The sequence below is a fragment of the Thermothelomyces thermophilus genome, chromosome 6 (genome assembly GCF_000226095.1).
Source record: "Thermothelomyces thermophilus ATCC 42464 chromosome 6, complete sequence".
NCBI classification, from domain to species: domain Eukaryota; kingdom Fungi; phylum Ascomycota; class Sordariomycetes; order Sordariales; family Chaetomiaceae; genus Thermothelomyces; species Thermothelomyces thermophilus.
In genome coordinates this window covers 3,130,354-3,153,682 of record NC_016477.1, presented here as the reverse complement: position 1 = coordinate 3,153,682, position 23,329 = coordinate 3,130,354, and the positions used below count along the sequence as shown (strand labels likewise).

The following is a 23,329-nucleotide window of genomic DNA, read 5'->3' as shown; positions in this document are numbered from 1 at the left end:
ATTTTGATTGCTACACTCACATGTCCATCAGCCCAACCTTTCCATGATTCTTTTTACACATGCGCTGGGGAAGAGATTACCGCATAGGCCTCATTTTTGATCAATCCTTTCTGGCAAAACGCGTGCGCAATTTCCGCTACTGGGGCCCTTTTTTTTCCGGGGGGAGGGGGAATATGTGACGATTAATAATAATGCTAGGATAGTTCCTCTCCTCTTGAAAACAAAGAGGTAATACTCTAGAGGCCCATAATCTGCCCTCTGCAGGCCTATCCACTCTCCATCAGAGGAGTCGTTCCAGTGTATGCCAGTGTCATGAATCATCATCTCCCAAGTTCTCCCTGTCGGGCAAAAACAGGGCCGTCAACCGACACTATATGGACCTTTCCTTGGGTATCTAGGTAGCTGGATAGATGTCATTCCATGACAAGGCGGCATGGGTTGACTGGCCTGTCAGTAAATCGCAGCAGATATGCAGCGGTCTACGCCGCGCCCCTACCCTCGGTCCACTCATTGCTAGCTGTCGAAAGAACGACAAGACTCAAAGCGGTCTTGCCCTTACCAAGCTGTAAAGAGAAAAAATTAGAGACGAGATGACATCGGCAGTCATATACCGAAAAGTAGGAAAGAAAAAAAAAAGAAGGCGGGAGTTATTGGCTCTGCGCTTGCGAGCTGGAGTCAAACCAAGGCTGGTCTTGTCCCTGGCATGAGCTAATATGGTACCGTGAGATTGCACGGATTAATCGGTTTTGAAGTGCGGGGGAATTCCGCGAGATCGTCAGGACGAGTTAGCGTCAGTACGGGAGGGTGGATGTCCTGAACTGCCAAGAGAGGAGGGATCTGCCGCCGGGGATTCAATCTGCAATCTCCGGCACAAACGATCAAGGAGTCATAAGATGTTGACCAACATAATGCCGCGGCTACCCGAGAGGGGAAAAGTCATATGGATGCATCTCCCCCAGGACAATCCGAGACTTCTTCTGATCCTCCAGATTACTTTTTTCCCTTAGTTCAGGGCGTACTCCTCCTGGGCTGGAAAGACCCGGCGCAAGATGCGCTCAATGACAGCGAGCTCGCAACGGGCGACCTGGCGAAGGGTGAGGTTGTCCAGTTCTCTGCCGGTGGGCAGGCCGATCTCGTGCCACATGTAGCCAAAGTAGAGCGAGGTGTAGCAGGCGGTGCGCTGGATCTCGCTGCGCTCGACAATGTGCTTGCGGTGGACGCGGCGCGTGGTCTCCTCGCGGATGATGGCGATGTACCACTCGAGCACGTCGAGGGGCGTGCCGGGCCTGGGGCAGATGCCGTGCAGGTGCACCCACTGCTCGGCGAACCGAGGCTGGTTGAACGTGCGGGCGCGGTCGTCCTCCATGTCGGCGAGCACCGCGATGTTGTCCTTCTGCACGACGGAGAAGCCCGGGCACAGCATGGCGGCCGTGACCAGACGCTTCATCAGCTGCGGGTTGATGACCGTCTCGTGGCTGCGATGCTCGCGCTGCAGGGCCTGCTTCAGGAGCACAATGAGCCTAACGGTGGCGTCGTAGATGGCATGGCGCTGGCGGAGCGTGATGTGGTCGGCCATGTACCAGGGCAGCTTCTTGATCGTGGAAATCATGCACTCGTAGGGACGCTGGGGGCACTCCTTGGAGTAGGGAGACTGCAAGCAACCGAACCGCGGGGGGTCAGCATGATTGTGATTCAGTTTGCCTTGGGGATGCCATGCCAGCACGCAAAGACGTAAGTTAGAACTCACCCGCTGCGGGATCTCGACGTGCTTGACCAGCATAGTCATCTCCTCCTCGGTGACGAAACCCTTGAAGGTCTTCCACGGCTGGCCGTCAATCGGCGCCAGGATGACCGGTTTGGCATTGTCCCACCAGACCCCGGCAGCGAGCGGGAACAAATCCTTCATGAGAGCAGCCTGGCTCGACAGCTGTACTTCGACAGGGCGGTCACCCAGGCGCGAGGGGCGCCCCTTCTGCATGTTGTCGCGGTGGCGGTCCACGGCCCTCACGGCATCCTGCGCGCTCACAAACTCGACATAGCAGTCCTGCGTTTTGGAGGAGACGCGCTCCATGATGATGTGGACCGGCTCCTGGTTGTCATTGAGAATCTTGGAGTTGCGACCGAGAAAGGCAATGATTTCGGCGCGCTTGGTGCCAAAAGGAATCTGTAATTAGACAGGCAAATTTCAGCCGAGACTGTCGCGCATCAGTGTGGGAGAGGAAATGGTGCGTGACATACGTTCCTGATCTTGACGACACCATGGCCGACAGGCTTGGCTTGGGTAGTAGCCTCAATGAAGGGAAAGTTGTCTGGGTCCAGGGCAACTTCTTGAGCCGGGAGACCCATTGGGCCGTCAGTGAGCTTGTTGAGCTGGTCTGAGCGCATGGCGCGGATCTCGGCGGGAGCCGAGTCGTACCATGCCTGATGGACCATGGCCAGCTGATTGTTCTCGGGAACAGACGGCAGGACAAGAGCCTGGGACATGCCATGGCCGTTGATGCCCCTGGGGGGTGGCGACAAGAAGGGGTCGGTATCCGTTCCCAGGATCAGGGGCTCTTCGTGCCTCTTGGTAGCAGCACCACGATGGCCCAGGCTGAAAGCCGGAGGGGGAGGCATGTAATACTGAGCTCCGGCCCGTGGCGCAAAGTTGCGCGGCTCAGTCTGGTTGTACTGGTTGTAGACCGAACTCGACTGTGGAGTTGCACTCGGGTTCTTGCCAACCTTCTTTGGCATATGCGACGGGGTGGCCTCCATGCTCACGTACACGGCGTCTTTAGCAGCGGCATATCCGGTGGTCTGCGGCGTGTTGTACGTATTGCCTGCAGTACGGTATGTAGGCGTACTGCCCCAAGAGTAACCCGTGGCATGGGCAGACTGAGGGTACTGCATCGCGCCTCCTTGGGCGATCGGGGTCATGTTGAAAGGATCAATGAAGCCTTGGCTGCGGCTAAGCTGTATTCCATGACGGGGGCTCGGCTGCAAATAATCATTCAGCTGTCCGTTGTTAGTTTCACCATTTGTGCGGGACGGTCATCCTCTCGTTGGAGCTGTTCGTCACACTCACGCAAGTCGGATCGTGAATGCTGTCCGTGACGAAGTTGCGGCCCCGTACGGTTGAGTCGCTGTGTCTCTGGACACTGTTGCCTGTGGCCTTATTACCACCCTTAAAGGCAAAGAGTTCAGATGTGTCAGATGTCTGTTTACCAAGTATATCAAAGAACAACCCTTTTTTCAGACATACCGAGGGGTCACTGGAAGCAAACCATGCGCCGCCGTTGTTGGCCGTCACCATGTGTTCAGAGAAGCGGCCAGTACCAATGGGCGCGAATGCGTTGGAACGGCCTGACGGGACCGATGTTGCGAAGGACGCGGTCGAGGGATTCTTGTGCGGGTGCGTGGCACAACTGTTCGCAGAAGAACTGCTACTGTTAGTACCCATCGGAGTCGACGCGCCGTGGCCGGAGTAGTTGTCATCCTCGAAATCGCGAAGCAAGACGCCGCCGCCGGTGTCGTCGTTGTCGTCAGCCTCAATGACGGCCGTAAAGCCAGACCTCTGCTGCTTGATCATCTCGTCGTTACGCGTGGCTGACGAGTCCCCAGCAACCGTCGCGTTGTTATTGGGTAAAGCAGCCACCATACTCAGCGGCGAGTTCAGCGACGAGTACGTGTGGTAGCCTGCTGTGCCTGAGCATATATTGTGTTAGCCCGGTCTTGAGTCGTCTGGGTCGAGATGCTGGGCAAGTCAAAGAGAAATCAAAGAACCCGGAGGCCTGACGTGAGGCGACCGTTCTGTTCCACACTGGGATGTCAAGTGCCCGAATCAGCGAGGCGTTTGTTAAAAAAAAAGGCGGTCGAGGATGAAGCAATAAAGTTTCTGACCTAGTGATAGAAGCCGAGGAGGTGACAAAGCTGTTGTTGAGGGAAGGAGGGAGAAAGAAAGAAACAAGAGAGGGCCTGAATGCTTTGAGCTGTTTGGGGACAGATTGAAACAGCTGCGGAAAGCTGGCAGGTAGCAAAAAATGCTCGAAATGCTTGAGTGAATCAAAGGAGAGCGAGAAAGAGGTGTGAGCACGGGTATGAGGGTGGTAGGAGAAGCGAGTTCTATGAAGAATCGTGGGAAGATGCGGAAAGGTAGCGAGACGAGAAAACGTTTCTCTCAAAACTTAGGTATCTTTGTGCTCCTTGAGATGAGACCTGCTCGAAAGACGAGGTGGAAAATAACAGATGAAGATGGACTTTTCAAAGAGAAGCAGCTGCGAGTATTGCCAGTACAAGCATTCGAATATTTGGTGCTAGGGATGGATCGAGACAAGACGGCGCCCGGTGCTTGCGGCGAACAACTGTGGGTATTTGAAAGAAAAGAAGCCAGGGGTTTGTAGTGGTAGAGACGATCGATGGAGAACATATAGAAATTAAACGAGAAATGGAGGAGAGAGTTATTATCGTAGTACTCACCTGAAAATGTGGTGTTCTTTGGCAGAGTCGAATGGCGATGAGTGTCGCGAAACAATAGAGATCGATCCGGAGCTAACAGGACTGGCAGAGTTCTGGGTTGTTGCAGATATCAAGGAGAACCCAGAGACCTTTCTGATCGAGGTTGACAGTGTTTCGGGGTGCACGGGAAAGGCAGTAATGGCAATACCTTAACCTGAACAGTTTCTGGCTGCTCCGAGGAATTGTCAAGACCCTTTGTTGACACGAAGCTCTGGCAGGTTTTGGTGGTTTTAGTTCGCGGAGAGCACAACAGCGCATACTATGAACGACTTCAGCGTTGCGAGCGAGGAGTAGAAAAGAGGGAGGGTAGGGGAGGGTTATTGTTAGGCACCTTATATGAACACGAATGAATCTGTTCTGTTGCTTGGGCTATACACAATAGAATCAAGAATGCCTACAATAGAATCAAGAAATGAATGCGTGTTTCAGCGATTGTGTGGGGGAGTACAACTGGGGCTATTGGGGGAGTAGGGAGTAATGAATCCTGGTGTGCTGTTGGCGCCGATTGTTTCGATGAAAAGAGATGAATAGAACAGCTGTGACGACAATGGCCAAGGCACAAAAGGACCAGCAGCGAGATTTGTACTCCCACTTCCATGCGGAAAACGGGAAACACCCTAGACCGAGAATACTCGTGTTCTTTTCAGGCGGGGAGAGCGCGGGAGCCGAAAGGAAACTATAATGTCACGGAATCTGACTGTGCGGTCCAGGACAGGCTGAGTGCCCGCTCACGCGACGGTCACCACTCTTCAGTCAGGCTGGGAGATTGATAATTTTGATCATGGTCGTGTATATTGAGGATGTGCGAGGTGGTGGTGGTGGCATCCTTGTGGTAAAGATCCCATACAGGGCTCATTCACAAATAGCCCGAGTCCATTTCGGGCTCCTCAAGTGTGCTTTTCTCTCAACCGAAACGCCGAGCGCAATGCTTAGAGCGGACAGCAGCTCTTTGGCTTCGTAGGATGTCCCGTCTCAGAAGTAGGTGCATATATCATGTCCACGTCACCCGGGGACATTCCTCACTCAATCGAACTGAGAGAGCACAGGTTAGGGGCCAACGATAAGCTTGGCATATAGGAAGAGTAGGTCTTACCGGGGTCAGGAAAGATTCTGCTACAAACCGCGCCCGCGCATTCAACTGTTCCGAGTCGTCAGCAAGTGCCATGATGGGGGCCAGAGAGGGCACGACGTACAAATAGCTTCATCTCCGAGATCTCCTTGTCTACTTCCTCCATGAACTGAATAATAAAATCGACCAGCTTGTGCTTCAACATCTCCTCGGTATGGAAGTTCGTGATCAAGAACGAGATATCGTATCCCTGATACTTGTCAGCCGATCACCGAAGTCCACAAGGCGCATCGTTGGATGGTCCAACCTTGATGGGCTTCCGGCGAAGGATGAAGAAGGACTCGGCGCGCTGCGTCAAGAAGCGGGTGAACTTGTGAACAAGAATATGCTCAATCTCGTCGGCCTGCTTGATCTTGATGCTGATCCGTACGCTGTTGATGCTGGGCTCGATCAGGACGCGCTCGTTCTCGTTGCGCGCAATGGTGAGCGGCGTCAGCAGCACCTCGGGCGACGTGCGAGCCTCGACCTCTGGAACATTGTGCCGCTCGGCAGTTTGCGATGCGAAGTTTGAGAGGCAGAGGGCGGCTGTCAAGCTGCTCCGGACAGCCTGAAGGTATGGGCGGAGTGATTGGGACTGCGGGGGAACAATGAGAGGTCAGCGGTTGGTCTTGCGTTGCCGGCTTGCATTGGAAATGCAGGCTGATGTTGCGTGGTAAGCTTAATCTCACCATATCTGCTGCAGGAAACTCAATCAGATGGACCAGCAGCGAGTTTGGTTGTCTGCGCTGCTGTCGTCCTCGTCGTCGTCGTCGTCGTTCGTGGGTGTCACGGCCGCTGATAAGTTCCCACTTGCGGATACCTTGAACTGGGCAGCAGCTCAGCCTGGAGAAGGCGGGGCACAGGGGTTCGATCTTGAGTTACGTAATCATGGCAGCCGAACCCCCTGCCAGGAGCTCCAAGGCCGGCTTGGCTTAGCTTGGCTCCATGGCGGTCCTGTCCCGCCGTTACAACCCCGCCGCCCATTCTTTCCTCTTCCACTGTTTGCCGCCACGTCAGGTTCCAGGTTGACAATTACGCCGCGCAAGCACGTCCTGGGCAACCTCAAGTGTTCGATTTAAGCCCTTAGAGACAGGCTCGGGACTTAGTTTTCCTCCTCCTCCCCTTTACATCATCTTTCTTAATCGTCCTCGAGTGCCATTCTCGGCACTCATTCCTAGAGTTCTAAGATGGCAACTGTCAATGGTAAGGCACGCCCGGAGTTTCGGTGTCATCGTCTCAGAAAACTAATCCTGAGCCGTGTAGTGGTGATTAAGCACCAAGGAAAGAAGTACGACGTCGAGGTCGACACTTCTTCGACCGGCGAAGTCCTCAAATACCAACTCTACAGCCTGACCGGTGTCGAGCCCGATCGCCAGAAGATTCTCGTGAAGGGTGGCCAGCTCAAGGATGACGCCGACATGAGCAAGCTGGGGCTGAAACCCGGCCAGGTTATCATGATGATGGGTACGCCTGGAGAGGGGGGTCCCCAGGTTGTTCGGCCGACCGAGAAGATCAAGTTCCTCGAGGATATGACTGAAGCCGAAGCCGCACAGCAAGCGGGCGCCACTCCGGCCGGCTTGGTAAACCTGGGCAACACTTGTTATCTCAATGCCACGCTTCAGGCGCTGCGCTCGATCCCCGAACTCCAGGAAGCCCTTGCGAAGCACCAGCATACATCCATGTCGGAGGTCCCTCAGCTGGATCTTACGTACCAGCTGAAGGAACTCTTCAAGGAAATGTCGGAGACGCAGGGCGGCATGACGCCATTCACCTTCCTGAACGCCCTTCGGATGGCCTTCCCTCAGTTTGCCGAGCGATCGAAGAAGGGCCCGGGGTTTGCGCAGCAGGATGCCGAAGAAGCGTGGTCGCAGATTGTGTCGCAGTTGAGGCAAAAGCTAAAGTGGCCGAGTCCCACCGAGGGCGAAATTGCTGGCGCGACTTCCTTCGTTGACAAGTACATGTCGGGCGAGTTCTCGAGCACGCTCGAGTGTGACGACCCGGCGGCTCGCGAAGGTGGCGAGCAACCGACCTCGGCCAAGGAGACGTTTCTCAAGCTCAACTGCCACATCGACGGCCAGACTGCCCATCTGAGGGACGGTTTACTCGGCGGCTTGACGGAGAAGATCGAGAAGAGGTCCGAGGTCCTGGGCAGGGACGTGATGTACACTAAGAGGTCCAAGATCTCACGGTTGCCCAAGTACCTCACAGTCCACTTCGTGCGCTTCTTCTGGAAACGCGACGTCCAGAAGAAGGCCAAGATCATGCGCAAGGTCACGTTTCCGCACGAGCTGGACGCGGTCGAGTTTTGCACGGATGAGTTGAAGAAGGCTCTCATTCCGGTCAGGGACAAGGTGCGCGAGGTGCGCAAGGAGGAGGAGGATGTCGAGCGGGCTCGGAAACGCCGGAAGAGGAACCCGACGCTTGACAACGGGCAGGGCGAGGAAAAGAAGGAAAGCGCTAAGAAGGACGGCAAGAAGTCTGCCCCCTCTGCGGACGGCGATGTCGAGATGACGGAGACGTTCAAGACGGATGCCGAGTGGGAAGCGGAGAAGGACGCGGCGCTCCTGGAGGCCAAGAAGGAGCTGAACGCCTTGATCGACCCGGAGCTCCGGAAAGACGAAGGTGCCAACAAGTCGGGCATCTACGAACTCCGCGCGGTGGTGACTCACCAAGGTGCCAGCGCCGACAGCGGCCATTACACGGCCTACGTGAAGAAGACGGGCCCCAAGGACCCGGTGACCGGGAAGGTCGGCAAGGAGGACGGCAACTGGTGGTGGTTCAACGACGACAGGGTCACCGAAGTGACTCCGGACAAGATCGATGCGTTGGCTGGTGGCGGTGAGTCACACTCGGCGCTCATCCTTCTGTACAAGGCTATTCCTCTGCCTACGGCGGAAGGCATTCTGGAGTAAGGGGACTGTCGCCAGTGACATGCGTTGATCTGCCACGAAGGGGAAGTATGGCGGAATGGGTTGCTGATGGACCTGCTTGATATCGGGCGTACGGTACGGTACAAATGGGAGAGACAGGGAAGGGTATGAAAATCGGCTCTGGTAGACAGGACTTGACGGGAGACAACTGCGTTCAGTATCCGAGATGTATGATTGCGCATATGTACAATGAAGTGTCAAAGACACCTACGGCTACGGGTCTATACAGTCCTGATCGAGGAGGCCCTTGACTCGGTGTTGTCTTGCATTGGTACAACACATCCGGGTCAGGGACACTTTTGTCGCCCTCTTGGCTTCCGCTCTCTCCGCTCTCGAACCTTTAATCACCCCGGATCGGACGGACACCTGAAACGGGGCCTAGGAAGAATGGTTTCCTAGTCGCCGGTGTCTTCTTTCAAACACAAGGAAGGGGTCCTCTCTGGTTTCCCGCCCCTCAGTCCCCGACGCCGGGTGACCTCGCGCTTCGACGCCCCTGCATTCCCCCTCCCCCACCCGCCACCCCGCGCGTCTTTCTTCCCATTACTTCACCCCCTCGCCTGGCGTCCCTCACCATCACCGGCCCCCGACCTCATCCGAGCCCTCAGCTCGGCCAGCTTCCCCTCGATCTCCTCCTTCTGCCGCAGCAGGTCGACCTTCTGCGCCTCCAGCATGGCGACCTTTTCATCGACGGTGGCCTCTTGCAGCTTCTGTTTGGACTGTTGGATTCGGAAACGCAGCCCAAGAGAAAGGCACGGAGAGAGTCAGTTAGTTGTCTTTTTTTTAGTGTCGGTCCCGTCTGTGGGTTGCACTGCTAATAAGGTAGGTAGGAAGGTAGGTAGGTAGGTAGGAAGGTAGGTAGGAAGGTAGGAAGGTAGGTAGGAAGGTAGGTAGGTAGGAAGGTAGATAGGAAGGTAGGTAGGTAGGTAGGAAGGTAGATAGGAAGGTAGGTAGGTAAGTAGGAAGGTAGGTAGGTAGGTAGGTAGGTAGGAAAGTAGGTAGGTTTAAAGAGAACATAGCCAAAAGGACAGTGAACAGATAAGGAACACAAAACGAAAACGAAACAAATGGGACTAAAACCAGCAAAATAGACGGGGCTGCTTACGGCTTTCCACTCCTGCTGGGTCTTGAGCCCGGCGCCGTAGATGGTGCCTGTGATGATGACGGCGGCGAAGCCGATCGTGTAGATGATGCGCTTGACCTTTAGTTTCTGCTCGACGATGTCCGCCGGCAGCCTGGGCGACGAGGAGGAAAAGGCAGCCCGTGATGGGCCCCGGGCAACTGTTGCTCGTGTGGCGGCGGCGGCGGCGGCTGCGGCGGCGGATCTGGCAGCTGCCCGCGCAGTGGGGGGCAGTTGTGGCATGGTGATGTTTTCTTTTTTTTTTTTTTTTTTTTTTTTTTTTTTTTTTGTTTGGAGCTTGTGTGTGGTGGCGTGGCTCACTTCGGGTTGATGTGTCTGTGTGTGTGCGTGTTCGTATGTGTGTGCGTATGTGATTGTAAGTGCTAGCTGCTGTGTACCAGGTTTCAAGCCCAGTACTGGCGCCACAGATAGATGCAGTCCTGGTTTGTATTTCTCGTGTTTTTGCTCGCCTTATTCTTCAGTGGGAATGCAAGGGCTGAATCCGGTCCGTTCCCGGTCCGTTTATTCGCAGCACTGCGCAGCTTTTGTATTTCTGGTCCTCTTGTTCTCCTCGTCGCAATTCTTCTTCGCCAACGACCGTTACCTCCAATGCCCCCGTCGTCGTAGTCAACCTCAGCGGCGGCCTGTGGAGAAGGGAAGCTCGAGAAGGCGGCTGTCGGTGTTTGCAGCCGAACATGTCTCGGCGCCTGACGTAACCGCGCCGGCCCGTCGCAGGGGTACGGGAGCAGTTCGAACAGCTCCACCCCGCCGCCAGTGGTGGTGGCGGGCGAACCAACGGCCTTGTTGGGGACCAACCAGAAGGCCCACATCGCTTCCGTGGCTACTATGCAACCTTGTCAATCTCCATGCAATTCAAACACGCTCAAGTCGGGACGCTACAACACGTATGGAAAAGAAGGGTGGTTGAGACCTAATGGCTCGAGTCCTCTGGCGTACACTTGGTCCTTGTATTAGGCCGATTCCGCATCCGAGAATTTGTGTTCTCGAGGCTGATGTGCTTCGTCAGTTGCACCCCTTGATCGGCGTGTGTCCTCTTGTTGTGCGAAGGTGACTCGAGGGAGTAAGCGAGCTCCTGCGGCGGCTGCTATTCGTTGCCGTTCGACGTGGTGAGGTCAACCACTCAGCACGCTCACTCCACTTTGTCCGTGGGCAACAAGAGGCTTGGAACGGCAGAAACGCAAAACGAAATAAATATCTAATAAATATTATCTATCACCTTTGCAAGACCACGGTACATTGAGTTATAATATTTGAAACTTTTTTGAAGAGAGCAAAACCGACCGCCGATAAAGAACGGGCTGCCAGTCTCGAAGAAGGAACTTGTGACTCTGGGCTGGCCTCTTACTCCGGCCTCTCAGGCCACGGACCGGACGACCTCCGCCCGACGACCTCGATTGTCTCGGTTTCGGTCTCGACCGAGTAGTGTGTTTCTGCTCGTTTCGTTTTTCTTTTTCTTGTGTGAAGAGGGGGTATCAAAGCACCACGTACTCGGCCATGTCGACTCCCCGCGTCTTCATCGCCCGCCACGGCGAGACCGAGTGGTCGCTCAACGGCCGCCACACAGGTTCGACCGATATCCCCCTCACCTCCAATGGCGAGAAGCGGGTTCTGGCGACGGGAAAGGCTTTGGTCGGCAATGACCGCTTGATCGTTCCCAGTAAACTGGCGCATATGTGAGTGTTCTTGTCTCGACCATGTGCACGGGGAAAGAAAGAGGACGGGGGGCTTCCTGTTCAAACCGGACTGGGAGTAATTAAGTGCCGGTTTTGCGGCCTGGCCACATTTACGGGGTCTGGCCTATGTGTCGAGTCTGGAGTCTGGATGACATGGGCCGGGCCCAAAACAGGCCGGCCGATCCGGCCCGGGGTAGTTATGGCAAGCGGAAAGCGCGAGGCTCTGGTTTGCCCAATTATCCTCGAACGAGCTAGTTCCATGTTAACTGACCCCATTATTCTTTTTTTCGATATTGTTCCCCCTCTCCAGCTATGTCTCGCCAAGGCGCCGCGCCCAGCGCACCCTGGAGCTTCTCAACGTCGTCTACAAAGACCAGCTGCCCTGGGAAGCCCACGGACAAACTTTTTGCGCGGGCGCGCGGTGCGACGCCAAGGTCGAGGTCACCGAGGACATCCGGGAATGGGACTATGGCGAGTACGAGGGCATCACCACGCCCGAGATCAGGCAGCGCCGGAAAGAACAGGGGCTGAACCCCGACTGGGACATTTGGAGGGACGGCTGCCCGGGAGGAGAGTAAGTTAGTAAACTGCCCCGCGCAACCAGTGAGTTGCGGCACCGTCGTACTTCCTCCCTGCGCGGGTGCTTTTTCCTCTTGGTTATTACTGCCTCCCTCCCCCCCTCTTTCTCTCTCCTCACCACACACACAGGAGCCCGGCCGAAATCACGGAGCGCCTGGACCGGCTGATCAAGGAGATCCGGGAGAAGTGGCACTCGCCCGTCATGGGCGAGCACAAGAAGGGAGACGCCCACGGCGACGTCCTCATCGTCGCCCACGGCCACATCCTCCGCGCCTTCGCTCACCGCTGGACGGGGCAGTCCCTCCACGGCGGGCCTACCTTTCTGCTCGAGGCCGGCGGCGTTGGTACCCTGAGGTGAGTGAGAGATGTTCTGTTCGACATGACATGCGCCGCCAGTGCCTTGATGTCTTTTGTTGTTTGTTTGTCCTCGCGAGGTTGCTGACACACCCCTTCCCCCCCGCTGCCATGTAGCTATGAACATCAAAATATCAAGGAGCCTGCCATCCTTCTTGGTGGAGCCTTCATTGTGGATATCGCCGGTACGCTATTAACGAACTCTCCGTTTCGACCCCGGTCGTTCTCCCCTGTGTCTTCCGGAGATTGTTATGTTGACAAAAGCCGCAGGGGACGAGCCAGACGGTGGAGAAAGAACTAATGGTTAGTTGAGCTGAACTATCCGTATCCGTATGTGCCTACATACCCGCTAACTATGTCTCGAACTCCTAGCATAGTATAGTAGCGGCAGTATACACGAAGGAATAGAGCCATGGACAATATCCTAACCCGTCAGAGGCATGATTTGACACATACATTGTCTGCGTTTGTACATTTCTCCCTTCTATCTTTCCAATTCGCGACCTGGATTGTGCCGCTGGGCTTCTGCCAGCATTGCTGGAAGGTGGCCATATAATAACCCGCCTGTTCTCCCAAACGAAAAAGGGCTGTCTCCCCGATCAGTTTTGCCTGGAATCCCACGGCGATGATTCCCATCCTTCTCGGGGGATGACAGCGCACACCCCAGTCAGGCCTTGGTACCGCGGGCGATGAATATCTTTCTCTTCACCTCCTCGCCATTCTCCTTTGAAAGGTGGAACACGGCCGCCAGCTCCTGCAGTGCAAAGTCCTTGCCCACGCCCGCCTCCTCGTAGATGCGCCTGATATGCTCCTCGGTGAAGCCGTGGTGAGTTATGGTTTGCGTGGCGGGGTGCGAGGCCTGCGTACATGTTCAGGCCGTTCACATCAGTATCGTTGTGCCCAGAGAGGGGAGAGGGGGGAAGACCCCAATATAATGATGATACGGTAACGCGATGATGATGGTGGTGGTGATGATGATGGTGGTGGTGATGATGATGGTGGTGGTGATGATGATGGTGGTGGTGATGATGATGGTGGTGGTGAAGATGACAATGATGGACCACTCACATCGAGCTTTTCGTGCGGCAGAAAGTCCAAGATCATCAGCACGCCGCCCGTCTTAAGCCGCTCCGCCAGCCTTCGAGCGGCAAGAGCCGGGTCGTCGAAGTGGTGGAACCCCAAGCCGACGGCGGCAACGTCGAAGTTGGTGAACTCGGGCGAGGCGAACGCGGGCGGGTTGGGGTCCTCGGGCACGCAGAGGTTGCCATGGTAGGCGTGCATCTCAGAAGGGGTCAGACCCTAGGGTAGGGGGCGTTAGAATTTTTCTTTTCGAACTGCTGGCACACTCTCTCTGTCTGGACTTGCGGGCTGGGAAAGGGAAAGGGGACCTGACGGTGATACGTACTTGGTTCTCCGCACGAGTGTTATAAGCGGCAACCTGATATCTAGAGGTTAGTTATATTATGATGGAAGCGTGTGTGGAGGTTTTGTTGTGAGCTGTTTGTTCCCCCCAACAACCCCCCTTACGGAAGTAAACAAAGAAGAAGGGTAGCCTGCCATGTTCTCTGATAGATCGATCCCAACACACTGTGTGGTATATGGGGCCAACGCCTGGATGCAGACTGTCAGAACGAAGAGCGCAAGTGTCCGAAGCATTCCACGAAGTTGTCGGCGTCTCATGTAGGACGGGGAGCTGCTTGGCAGGTTTCGAGTTGATGGCGAAGACAGCTTACCCTCGATACTGTAGTTTTGCGTCAGCTCAAGATAAGGACGCAATATCCACCAGAAGAATAGCCTTCGATCTAAGCCCCTTGATGGAAATGACCATTTCAAGAGAGGGTGTGAAGAGCAGCCGAGTTGACGAACAACAGCTGCGGTCCGATAGAAAAAAAAAAAAAAAAGGGGGGGGGGGGGGACGGCATACCAACACCAGTGCCGCAGGCGTAATCCAGCAGCCTCACCGTCTTTTCGAGGGTTCCCTCGCTTTTCTTGGCCCTTGTGGTAGCATCATCTACGGCACTACCATCGCCGTTGTTGTTGTCGTCGTCGTCGTCAACCCAGGCCACGCCAATGAAGTCGAGCCTCGCGCGGATCTCCTCGATCAACCTGTCGAGTGTTTTCCCATGCCTCTCATCATACTCAGCAGCCAACTTGCTTAACCGAGAAAGAACAAAATAGAAGAAATGTTAGCTCCTTATTCCGTCTTGTAAGTGGGGGAGATTTGGGTTCGTTCAGGACCCTGGGTCGGGTCAGATAACCAGATGGCCGATCCCTCTGCTGGGCTGCGTGCCCGTTCCCCTGCTTGGAGAGATCAACGTCACCGCTACATGTAGATGGTCAACTCACTTGAAGTACTCGTGATTATGGCTTGAAGCGGATGCCCCAGTGCCTTTGTGGCCGTGGTGATGATGATGGTGATGCGCGTATGCAGACATCTCGTTGGCTTGGACGGGCCGTTAGCAAAGCGAATGGAAATGCTCTTCTTGTAGCGGTTTGCTAATTATTGAACGTCGGAGGAAAAATGCCACCGCGTTTCAGGATTCGAGAAAACTGGCCAGAAGAGCCAAACTGGAGGTATTATATACTTTGGAACTACGGACAGCTGTTGTTGTTGCTGCTGCTAACAGTCCAAAAATAAATTCAAATCAGCTTTCTACGGAAACATCTCGGCCACTTTTTCTCTCCCTGAATGGGACGTGGTCCACAAACAACGTTCAAGAACGGCCTCTGAGAGGATTCGTGAATAATGGCCCGAACCTTTTGGTGGATTTCTTCTACAACAGCTTCAAAGTGTGAACGAGAGGGAAAGGAAAACCGCAGGCCTTTGAAACACGACGTGGGCGACGAAGAACACGCGGTGATGTGTAATGTAGGTATGTGCGCATGTACTGTACTGTACATATATACATACAGAGGTACATACATGCAGATTAACAAACCGATCGTACGAGTTTTGCACTCACCTCTGCGTTGACAGTGCGTTGAGGGATTGCCTGTGCATCTGCACCAATGCAGTGCCCAGTTCAAAATGTGACATTCTCTCCCTTCTTCTCTTCGTATAACGTTAGCCGACAAAAAAGACCCAAAAAACGGAACCTTTCACCCGATGCGTCCGCGTGCGCGCACGCACGCACGCACGAGCAAACGCAAAGCGGTCGGACGGGTCACGACGGGACGGGAGCGGGACGGGCGAGAATTGCAATTGGGGAAGGACAATGCAACCAATACGTACCGGAGGAGTCCGAGACTCGGGAGCCCAATGAGAATGCAGGGGGGGCCTAGGTCGCAAATAATTAGCGGTTTGAATGTTAACTTGGTTACTTGGGAGGTCGGCCCCCAGCGGTGTTGCTTACTACGCAGCACCGTTGCGCGGAGCACATACCTACCTTAGTACTCCGTACAGTGCTTTGTAAAGGGGAGACCGAGAACATCGCAGTCGATGGCCTTGTCCGACCGCGGTTCCTTGCGCCAACCCTTCTTTCTCCTCCCTCCCCTCACCTCCCCCGTTCTACCATCAAAGCCAACCCCTCAAAAAAAAAAAAAAAAATTGTGTGGTGCGGTGTCGTCGGAGTCGCAAGAACCTTGAAGCTGGAACATACATAACACACGCGCGCCCGCCCTGCGAGAGGTTGGCTACACTACACTAAAGTCGAGGGCTCGAGGGCCGACTTGCAGCACGCCATTATTTTGCGCTTGACCATGATAGGCAACGACGCCGCCACCTCGGGAGAAGGTGGGATGCCCCATCCCCGACTAGTGTAAAGCAGATTTTAGCGCGTGCCTTGGGGGGGCCACTTGCACAAACGGGTACGAAGCGATCGCGCCGGGGCGACCCATGGGAAGGGAATTATGCATGACCCCGCCCTTCGGTCCGCGGTCGTTCCCAGTCACGGGAAGACACCCCTCCATCCCTCCCCCGGGGTGTGTGGATGAGTGAGGTCGTTTGGCTGTAACTATGTACCCAGTGTCTGGTAAATTTACCTTACCTTAAGCACCGGTCACTTTACGTATCTTGAGCGAACGGTCCAACGGAGGTATGTACAGTACGGATTACATACCTACCTGAGGTAGGTGTAATCCGTACAGACTTCTGCACGGATCCATACCCTTGCCTGGCACGTAACAATAGGGAAGTACGGAGTACGGTCGAGGTCGTTAACTCTTTCTCGAGAGACTCTGCAGCGCTGCTCGCCCCTCCCCTTTGTTTTTGCGGCAGTCTCAAGCTCTAAATACGGATCACTGTGTTTGCCTGTATGTATGTATGTACAATAACTCCGCACATGACATTCCGCTCTACCTTGACCCGCACTTACGCGCAGTAGTGTTATGTACCCTGTTATGCGCAAGTAACCTGTGCGACACCGACCCGCTTCCTCGGACAGCTTGCGTTCAAAAAGGAAATCAAAAAAAAAAAAAAAACCTGTCTGCTTCAGGATGCTGCAGTAGCCCTTCAAAGAGGGTAGCCGCGCTGGGTGGCTGCGGCATATTGCTGCGCTGCAAGACGAACAGAATGGCAAGAGGCTTGCTGCGGGTTGGCTGCACAGAGGGGGGGACCTGGAAGGCTGGAGACGGGAGCGGTGGCAGGGTCGCACGAAACAGGAGAGAGGAACCACGGGGCGGCACGGCAAGATGCGAGAGCACCTCCCCTCTGCTCCCCACAACTTGTTGGCTCGGCCCGTCATTCGGTCGGTCGATGGTCGTCGTTGGTTGTCGTCGCCGTCGCCGCCGCCGTCTTGGTAATAAAAAGCGGACCGCCCTGCTGTGCAGCGGCGGAGCACCGCATGCAGTGCAGTTCCGCGTAGGCCGTTTTGTTATTTGAAACCCCTTCGGGTTGGTATCCCTTGGGGCTGGCCTTTTTGGCGGGGGAGGCTTGATGATGTGCGCCTGTGGGGTCTCACAAGACTGGTTTCCCGCCCGTACCCGCTTCGGGAGGAACTGTCAGATCCCACAATTTGGGGCGGCACATCTCGGTACGCTTCAGCGTGTTACAGCGCACTGGATTAATAGCACCGCCCTCCGTCATTGGCTCGAGACACGGGCGTGGTGCAACCCCAGACGGGCCCATTGGGCGGCTTCCAACGGGGCCTTTCCCAGGCCCTTCGTTGGGCCGTAAGAGGCGTCATACCCCGTGAAACTGGGTGTTTGCCTGACCGTTGGATCGACCCATGACGGCACGCTCCTCTCGCTTGGCTCCGGCCTTGTTGCACAAGACCATGCCAGGCCTGCTGAGGTGAAAGCGAAGTGGATGTGAGGGACCACAAAAAAACACGCTCCCACGGTCCGAGATGGGGTTATGGCCCGCCATCCCTCCCCAGCCCGCAACAGGGCAATGACGAAACGACGTTCAGCTGAGGCGAGGCGCCACCATCAAGTTATCGGGCCCTCTCGTTGTCTTTTTTCCATGTGCGAGGGCGGGCAATAGGACCAAGTCAGGCTCAACAGTCTCACCGCTGTTTGCCGCGGCTTGACCATCCGTTTGACGAGGTGAAAGATGTGTGGTACCGGACCCGAGCTGCAATAGTGTCACAAACGTCGTCGACAACATGGGAACGTTTTGCGCCCGGCTTGTTCATTGTTATGCCACGGGGCTGCTGATTCGGCAACTCGGCTGTGATCCAGAAGCGTGACCAGGGGCGGGCGAAGGACACCCAGGTTCAAAACGTCTTACCCGAGCAGCCGTGGCCTAATGTACTGGGCTGAGGCAGCGCCGGTTGACTTGTCCCGACATGTGCAGCCTGCGAAGTGGTGTATGTACGTTTTGGGTGACTGAAACTGGCCCAAATCAGGCTATGCCTGCTACGAACAACCGGCTCACTCAGGCCGGGGTTGTTGTCGTTGCTGAGCGTGCCAGCGCATCGCTTGAGAGTCCATGTTTAGGTGCCAGCCCCAGGGCCTATGGGCCAGTCACGCGGAGAATCCCGGGCGGTCGGATCGACGAGCACAAAACGTGCCCTCTGCTGCTTCGGCACGACTTACCATCTCGGTATGAAAAAAAAAAAAAAAGGTAAAACTGACCGGTTGGCTCCCGCCGCCTAGTCAAGTCGTCCACTTCCAGGTTTGGCGAATTCGGGGAAAGAAGATGAGGGTTCAGATATCCTGCAGAAAGTCTGTGAAGCCACCTCCAGCGAAAGAGACCTAGGCCCAGGAGGTCGATGCAGTGGCCGGAGTAGGAGGGATGGCTGGCCGAACCCTGCAGCAGAACCACACGCACTAGAGATGGGGGAATGCCTTGGGTTGCATGTGACTGATGGCCGAGCCGTGCTTACTGACTTGTATGTATGTACATACTTGGATTGATCTTCTGCCCTTCCTTCATCCATTCCTCAAGCCTACGGGGATACAGCTTCCGCGGTTGGGATACGAGAATAGCTCGGTTTCGCCCCTCCGCGAGATTTGCCATGTTAGATGGCGAGGTTTTGGCTCGTCGCGACGAGTTCATGGTAGTCATCCGGGGAAAAGGGTGGCTTGGAGCGAGGAATCTACCTAGCTAACCGGGATTGTGCGTTAGCTGGGTCAAGGGCACGCCCGGGCGCTCCTGTTGGCCGTCGGCTTTCGGCGGTCAAGTGACTGTTCAGCCCTACATGGTACTACACACTATGCTACTTGCAGCACACTGCAGGCCACAAAAGAGAACCCTGGCACCGAGCGGATTCCCAAGTCGGGCATTCTCACGCTTGCTCCTTGTTCTGTCAGCTGACGGGACGGGGTTTCTGGTTCTCGGCGCCGGATACCGTGCCCAAAGCTTCGACGGTTTGCGCTGGCAGATACGGATACGCAACCGTGCACGAATATCGCAGGAAGGGAAGCATCCGACCAAGCTCGGAATACTGTGTACAATACATACTCAAGTACAGATGTGGCGAGGCGGGACGGGAAGTTACCACATAAGTACGCTAGTGTATGTACGGTACGTACACTGTCGGAGTGTATGTACATACAAGTTACGCGGATTGGATGTACTGCAAGTACGGAGGTACCTGAAGCTTCGTGGCCCCCGTTGCAACGCAACGTGGCGCGACAGGGACCCCTGGCCAGCTCGTGCCCCCCCGACCGCCGACCAGCGCCGCTAGCCAAGAGCGGGAACCAAAAAGCAATGCTGTTGGATTCTCTGAGGGTCCAATCAGCGGACGGGACAGGGACCGAGCAGCGACGCCCAGACAAAAGTTCGATTGGGGCCATCGCTGCTTCGTTGCTGGCTGCGCCGAGGTGTTCGGGAGAGCAACCAGGAGTGCAACCAACCCCGTTATGCTTGCTCACCCAAGGAACTGGTGCTGCAGTATGCGATACGAACAACCGCATCACGTTTGTGCTTTCCGCGACATTGCGGATGGCCCAGCAAGTCGGAGAACACTCCGTTCCTGACCTTCCTGAGACCGGAGGGTCCATTGGTTTCGGCAACAGCCAGCGGAGCCCGCGACATGGGCTACATGGCACCTTGGGCAGGCTGAAAGCCTGGCAGCCTGATACGGAGTAGTGTAGAAGGGAGGAATCCAACACCTACACTAAAGGTTCCAGCCCCGCTAGCAAACTTTTGAATCCCCAATTCTTTCGGGGACTGGCGCGCGGGAGGGATGTGGAGCGCAGGACGGGTAGATCACGTGATGGCCAAGCCCTACGCTGATTCGTTCTGGCCTGCTTGCGATGGGGCCCTTTGTGGGAAGAAGGGTGACCAAAAAGCGGGCTGGCCGAATGGGCGCACCAACCGAGAGCGGAATTGCGAACCGAGTTTTTGTACTGATATCGGTACGCCCCAAGATCGCAGTGGGAGGTGTGCCTATTTTTTTTTCTTTTTTTTTTTTTTTTGGGAGGGGGGAGAGGGGGGGTTTTGGGAGAGCCGTACACAAGGTTGCAGGCGGCTTGTTTTGACCGCTTTTTTATGCACCACGGGGGCAGGCGGCCTAGACTCTTGGTTCTGGATGGATGGCTCGCGTCGCTCGAGTGCGTCAGCAAATGCACCGATAGCTGGGCTCCGAATTGCCAGCGGTTATCCCATTTCCTCTTCTGCTAGGCTCTCAGCACATCGCAGCCGTCTGTTTGCCTGAACCGAACTGCCCACCAGTCTTTGCCGATTTGATTATATCAGACAGGGAATGATTGCCTGCCATCCCGTTCGTTTATTTTCAAAGGGGCATGGCTTACTTACGGCTTTTTTTCGCAGCACGGCTGTCACATAGAGTCCCAACCCGGCCCGAGTCAGGCTCGCCTGCAGCGAGCAGTCTTGGTTCTGTCTCGGCGCAACTGATTAATCACATTCTCAATCGCCCGGGGTGGGGAGGGAAAGAGGTAATTATGTGGTGTTGATGATGCACTCGACCTTTCTTGTGTGGGATTTAACACTAGCTCTGGTGGTAAGATGCCATCTTGAGCCGGTGCCAAGGTTCGGGGCAGACACTAATCAAAACCTTTCGTTTGGGATGTCGAAACACGGAGCGACGGGAGGCGTCAACTGATTAAACATGGTTGGGGTTCTTGGAGGGCATGGCGGTCGCATCCGAGGCTAAGGATGTGCGCCCGCATGCGAATCATCCCTCAAAGAAACTAGCGCCTCCCCTGTGGCTTCAAACCCCCTTATTAGCAAACATCAACGAGTGAGACAACCAATTCCCTTTTGTCGCCAGATTTTCCGGGAGTGGTGATCTGGGGACGAGATGCCTTACGCAGTATTATTGCTGCCGTGGCACGGGAAGGGGATCCCGGGATGAGTAAGGGAAGTGGCAAATTGCCATGCGCGAGCAAACGCTGCATCTCCGAGAGATTGCTCCTTCCAGGGCCCTCCAGCTCACACGGTCTGTTTGTTGCCGGACGTGATCTGGTCGTTTCTGACTCTTAATTCTTGACTTCTCATACTGTCCGAGTACATTGTCAAGGGAATGACGGTTCAAGCTCATTACCAAACTCCGAATGCTAATGCGCGGCCGTCTCCCGCCCTCCCGCAAACCGTGTGGGACCATCTCTCTATGGACGGGCACTAACTAATAACTCTCCTACCAAAAAGACTTCAGGGCAAGGGGACGACGGGCGCGGGACGTCCCCTGTCCCCACCGTCCCGGTGCTCTCGAGTCGCCCACGTCGCATCGGCCATGCTGTGGACTTTAGTACAACGGAGTACGGAGTAGTGGTCGTGTAATGAGTTTTCTGGGGCAAGCGGTATTACCCCCTGCTCCGCTTCTTCGCCCGGCTACACTACGCAGAGTACAGAGTACACGATTTGCTGTATAGTATACGGAGTACGCTGCGGGGTTGCCTTTTGAGATTTGGATCCAATACCAGTATTAACAGGCTCAGGGGTTCCTCCCGTCTGCAACGTCGGTTCGAATTGAGGGTAGACTCTTGCTCTGATTAACAAGCCACCATTATGAATTAGTGCGCAGTGGCCACGCTGAACGTGCGTATGAATAATGCGACTTTACACTAAGAGGCGATGCTACCCCTTGATCTGTTCCCGTTTCGCGGAAGCGAAACGTTAATATGGTGTGCTCACACCTGAAATTCGTACGTGAACTTTTCTCTCCCTCCCTGGTATGCACTACATGGTAAGGGTCTGGTCGAGAGCAGAACCCCAGGGTCAAATTAAATTGCAACAAAGACCTACGGAGTACTGCGGCATACTGTTCTACCCCAGCAACTGGGTAGTAGGGAAGTTCTTACCGAGGTTTCGACCCAGGTTGGGATGATGACAATGCATGCACATGATAAAAGGCAGGAAGCTTCGGTTAATTAATGCAGAGTTTCACGCTCGTCGGACTGCCTGAGAACTGTGCCGTCCAATGCAACTAACAAAAGCAATAGTAGCATTGTGGAATGGAGGGTCATTTACCTCGCTTTTTGAAGCGTTCCAGGTATGGGTTCCGGGGTGCTCCCAGTTAGGTACTCCTGATCAGCGCCCAGCTACACTGTCTTCAGGCTCCCGAGCCAAGATATTCGGTGAGTTTGCTCAAACCTTGCAATTTCTTGTGTTGTATGTACGGCGGCGAGACCTCAAAAGACCTCTGACACTAGGCGATCGGTAAAAACCTTCAAGCGAAGATGCTCGCCACATACGCATTTTACAGAGTACTCCATATGTAACGTCCATCTAAACAATTCATGTGCTTCGCACTCCACACATCTACATAGCTGTTCCGGCCGCGCAGTCCGTCCAATTAACGAGGCACCTATTATACGACTCCGATGACCACTTCTGGTCCCGTCCCCTTCCTGCCCACACTGCCGCCCTATGTGATGGAGTCTGAGAGAGAGAGAGAGAGAGACCGAACAGCTGCGATAGAGCCGCAGCAATTGGCGCGCTTACCAGGTGACCCAAAACCAATTCATCATCCTTCGAAGCCCGCAGCGGCCTGCCATGCGGGAGCAGTCAAGTGCTATATCAGGATGCAGATGGAGCCAGCCAATGAGAGCCTGACCCCGTCGGAAAGGCAACGGGATGAGCCTAAAAAGGTGCGGGCGGCACGCGAATCCATGCCGCAAGTTCGCTCGCCTTTTCCACCGATCCATCCGATCCTTGTCTCCACCCGGAGGATTGCTTGGCAGCGGAGAGAGGCGGCCATTCACAGGCTGCCAGCCCAAGTGTTGTTGGTATCGTCCTGCACCGCTCATTGTACTGTACGCAGCGCTGCTGGCTGCGTACTTGCGATACAATCATCTACGCTCATACAGAACCCCCCACAGGCGGGATCCCGTAGTACCGTGGTGTATATGTATATACGAGGCTCTTGGCGGAGGGCGGGCCGCCCGTCTTTTCTTTGCAGGGTGATGACGGAAGACTCTACCGATGACCGGCCATAGAGCAATATCTCTCCCACCCCCCCGTTTTGGCTGGTTGTGGCATGTTATCATGACCTTTTCCGACCTTCGCTGAGGCTGCCGGGGGCATGGGGGCCGGGGCGGGAACTGTTGTCTGCAAGACTTGCCAACCATCCAACTAGAGTGCATGCTCCCTCAAGCCTCTCAGGATTGCAGGTGCTCGACTGCATTAGCAAGAGCTTGCGCCTTCATCTTATGCGCACCGCCCGCCCCGTCACGTCTCTCCACGTTCGCTTGCAACCACCGTTTG

At 55.3% G+C, this 23,329-nt stretch overlaps 6 protein-coding genes across 6 annotated transcripts; 2 read left to right on the top strand and 4 right to left on the bottom strand.

The window, feature by feature from the left end:
- Window positions 1–607: 607 nt before the first annotated feature.
- On the bottom strand, window positions 608–2,224 carry MYCTH_2310870 (uncharacterized protein). The gene has a single exon (XM_003666258.1). It carries the CDS (start codon window positions 2,069–2,071, stop codon window positions 1,004–1,006), a length of 1,068 nt encoding a protein of 355 aa, XP_003666306.1. The 5' UTR covers window positions 2,072–2,224; the 3' UTR covers window positions 608–1,003.
- A 2,918-nt stretch (window positions 2,225–5,142) lies between these two features.
- Window positions 5,143–6,436, bottom strand: MYCTH_2310869 (uncharacterized protein). Its single transcript, XM_003666257.1, has 5 exons — window positions 6,292–6,436; window positions 5,871–6,197; window positions 5,688–5,813; window positions 5,588–5,632; window positions 5,143–5,526 (listed from the first exon to the last, which is right to left on the bottom strand). Exons 1-5 carry the CDS (start codon window positions 6,292–6,294, stop codon window positions 5,518–5,520), a joined length of 510 nt encoding a protein of 169 aa, XP_003666305.1. The 5' UTR covers window positions 6,295–6,436; the 3' UTR covers window positions 5,143–5,517.
- A 140-nt stretch (window positions 6,437–6,576) lies between these two features.
- Window positions 6,577–8,618, top strand: MYCTH_2310867 (uncharacterized protein). Its single transcript, XM_003666256.1, has 2 exons — window positions 6,577–6,805; window positions 6,866–8,618. The coding sequence occupies exons 1-2, from the start codon at window positions 6,790–6,792 to the stop codon at window positions 8,512–8,514; spliced, it is 1,665 nt and encodes a 554-aa protein (XP_003666304.1). The 5' UTR covers window positions 6,577–6,789; the 3' UTR covers window positions 8,515–8,618.
- Window positions 8,619–9,004: 386 nt separating this feature from the next.
- On the bottom strand, window positions 9,005–9,972 carry MYCTH_2310866 (uncharacterized protein). Its single transcript, XM_003666255.1, has 2 exons — window positions 9,635–9,972; window positions 9,005–9,248 (listed from the first exon to the last, which is right to left on the bottom strand). The coding sequence occupies exons 1-2, from the start codon at window positions 9,890–9,892 to the stop codon at window positions 9,078–9,080; spliced, it is 429 nt and encodes a 142-aa protein (XP_003666303.1). The 5' UTR covers window positions 9,893–9,972; the 3' UTR covers window positions 9,005–9,077.
- Window positions 9,973–11,164: 1,192 nt separating this feature from the next.
- On the top strand, window positions 11,165–12,584 carry MYCTH_98410 (uncharacterized protein; the record flags this gene model as incomplete). Its single annotated transcript, XM_003666254.1, has 5 exons — window positions 11,165–11,337; window positions 11,669–11,917; window positions 12,052–12,276; window positions 12,394–12,461; window positions 12,547–12,584. The coding sequence occupies 5 exons, from the start codon at window positions 11,165–11,167 to the stop codon at window positions 12,582–12,584; spliced, it is 753 nt and encodes a 250-aa protein (XP_003666302.1).
- MYCTH_75151 (methyltransferase-like protein) lies at window positions 12,564–14,793 on the bottom strand. The gene is made up of 7 exons (XM_003666253.1): window positions 14,623–14,793; window positions 14,201–14,430; window positions 14,010–14,017; window positions 13,834–13,887; window positions 13,682–13,714; window positions 13,345–13,575; window positions 12,564–13,135 (listed from the first exon to the last, which is right to left on the bottom strand). Exons 1-7 carry the CDS (start codon window positions 14,709–14,711, stop codon window positions 12,944–12,946), a joined length of 837 nt encoding a protein of 278 aa, XP_003666301.1. The 5' UTR covers window positions 14,712–14,793; the 3' UTR covers window positions 12,564–12,943.
- Between the last annotated feature and the right edge of the window lie 8,536 nt (window positions 14,794–23,329).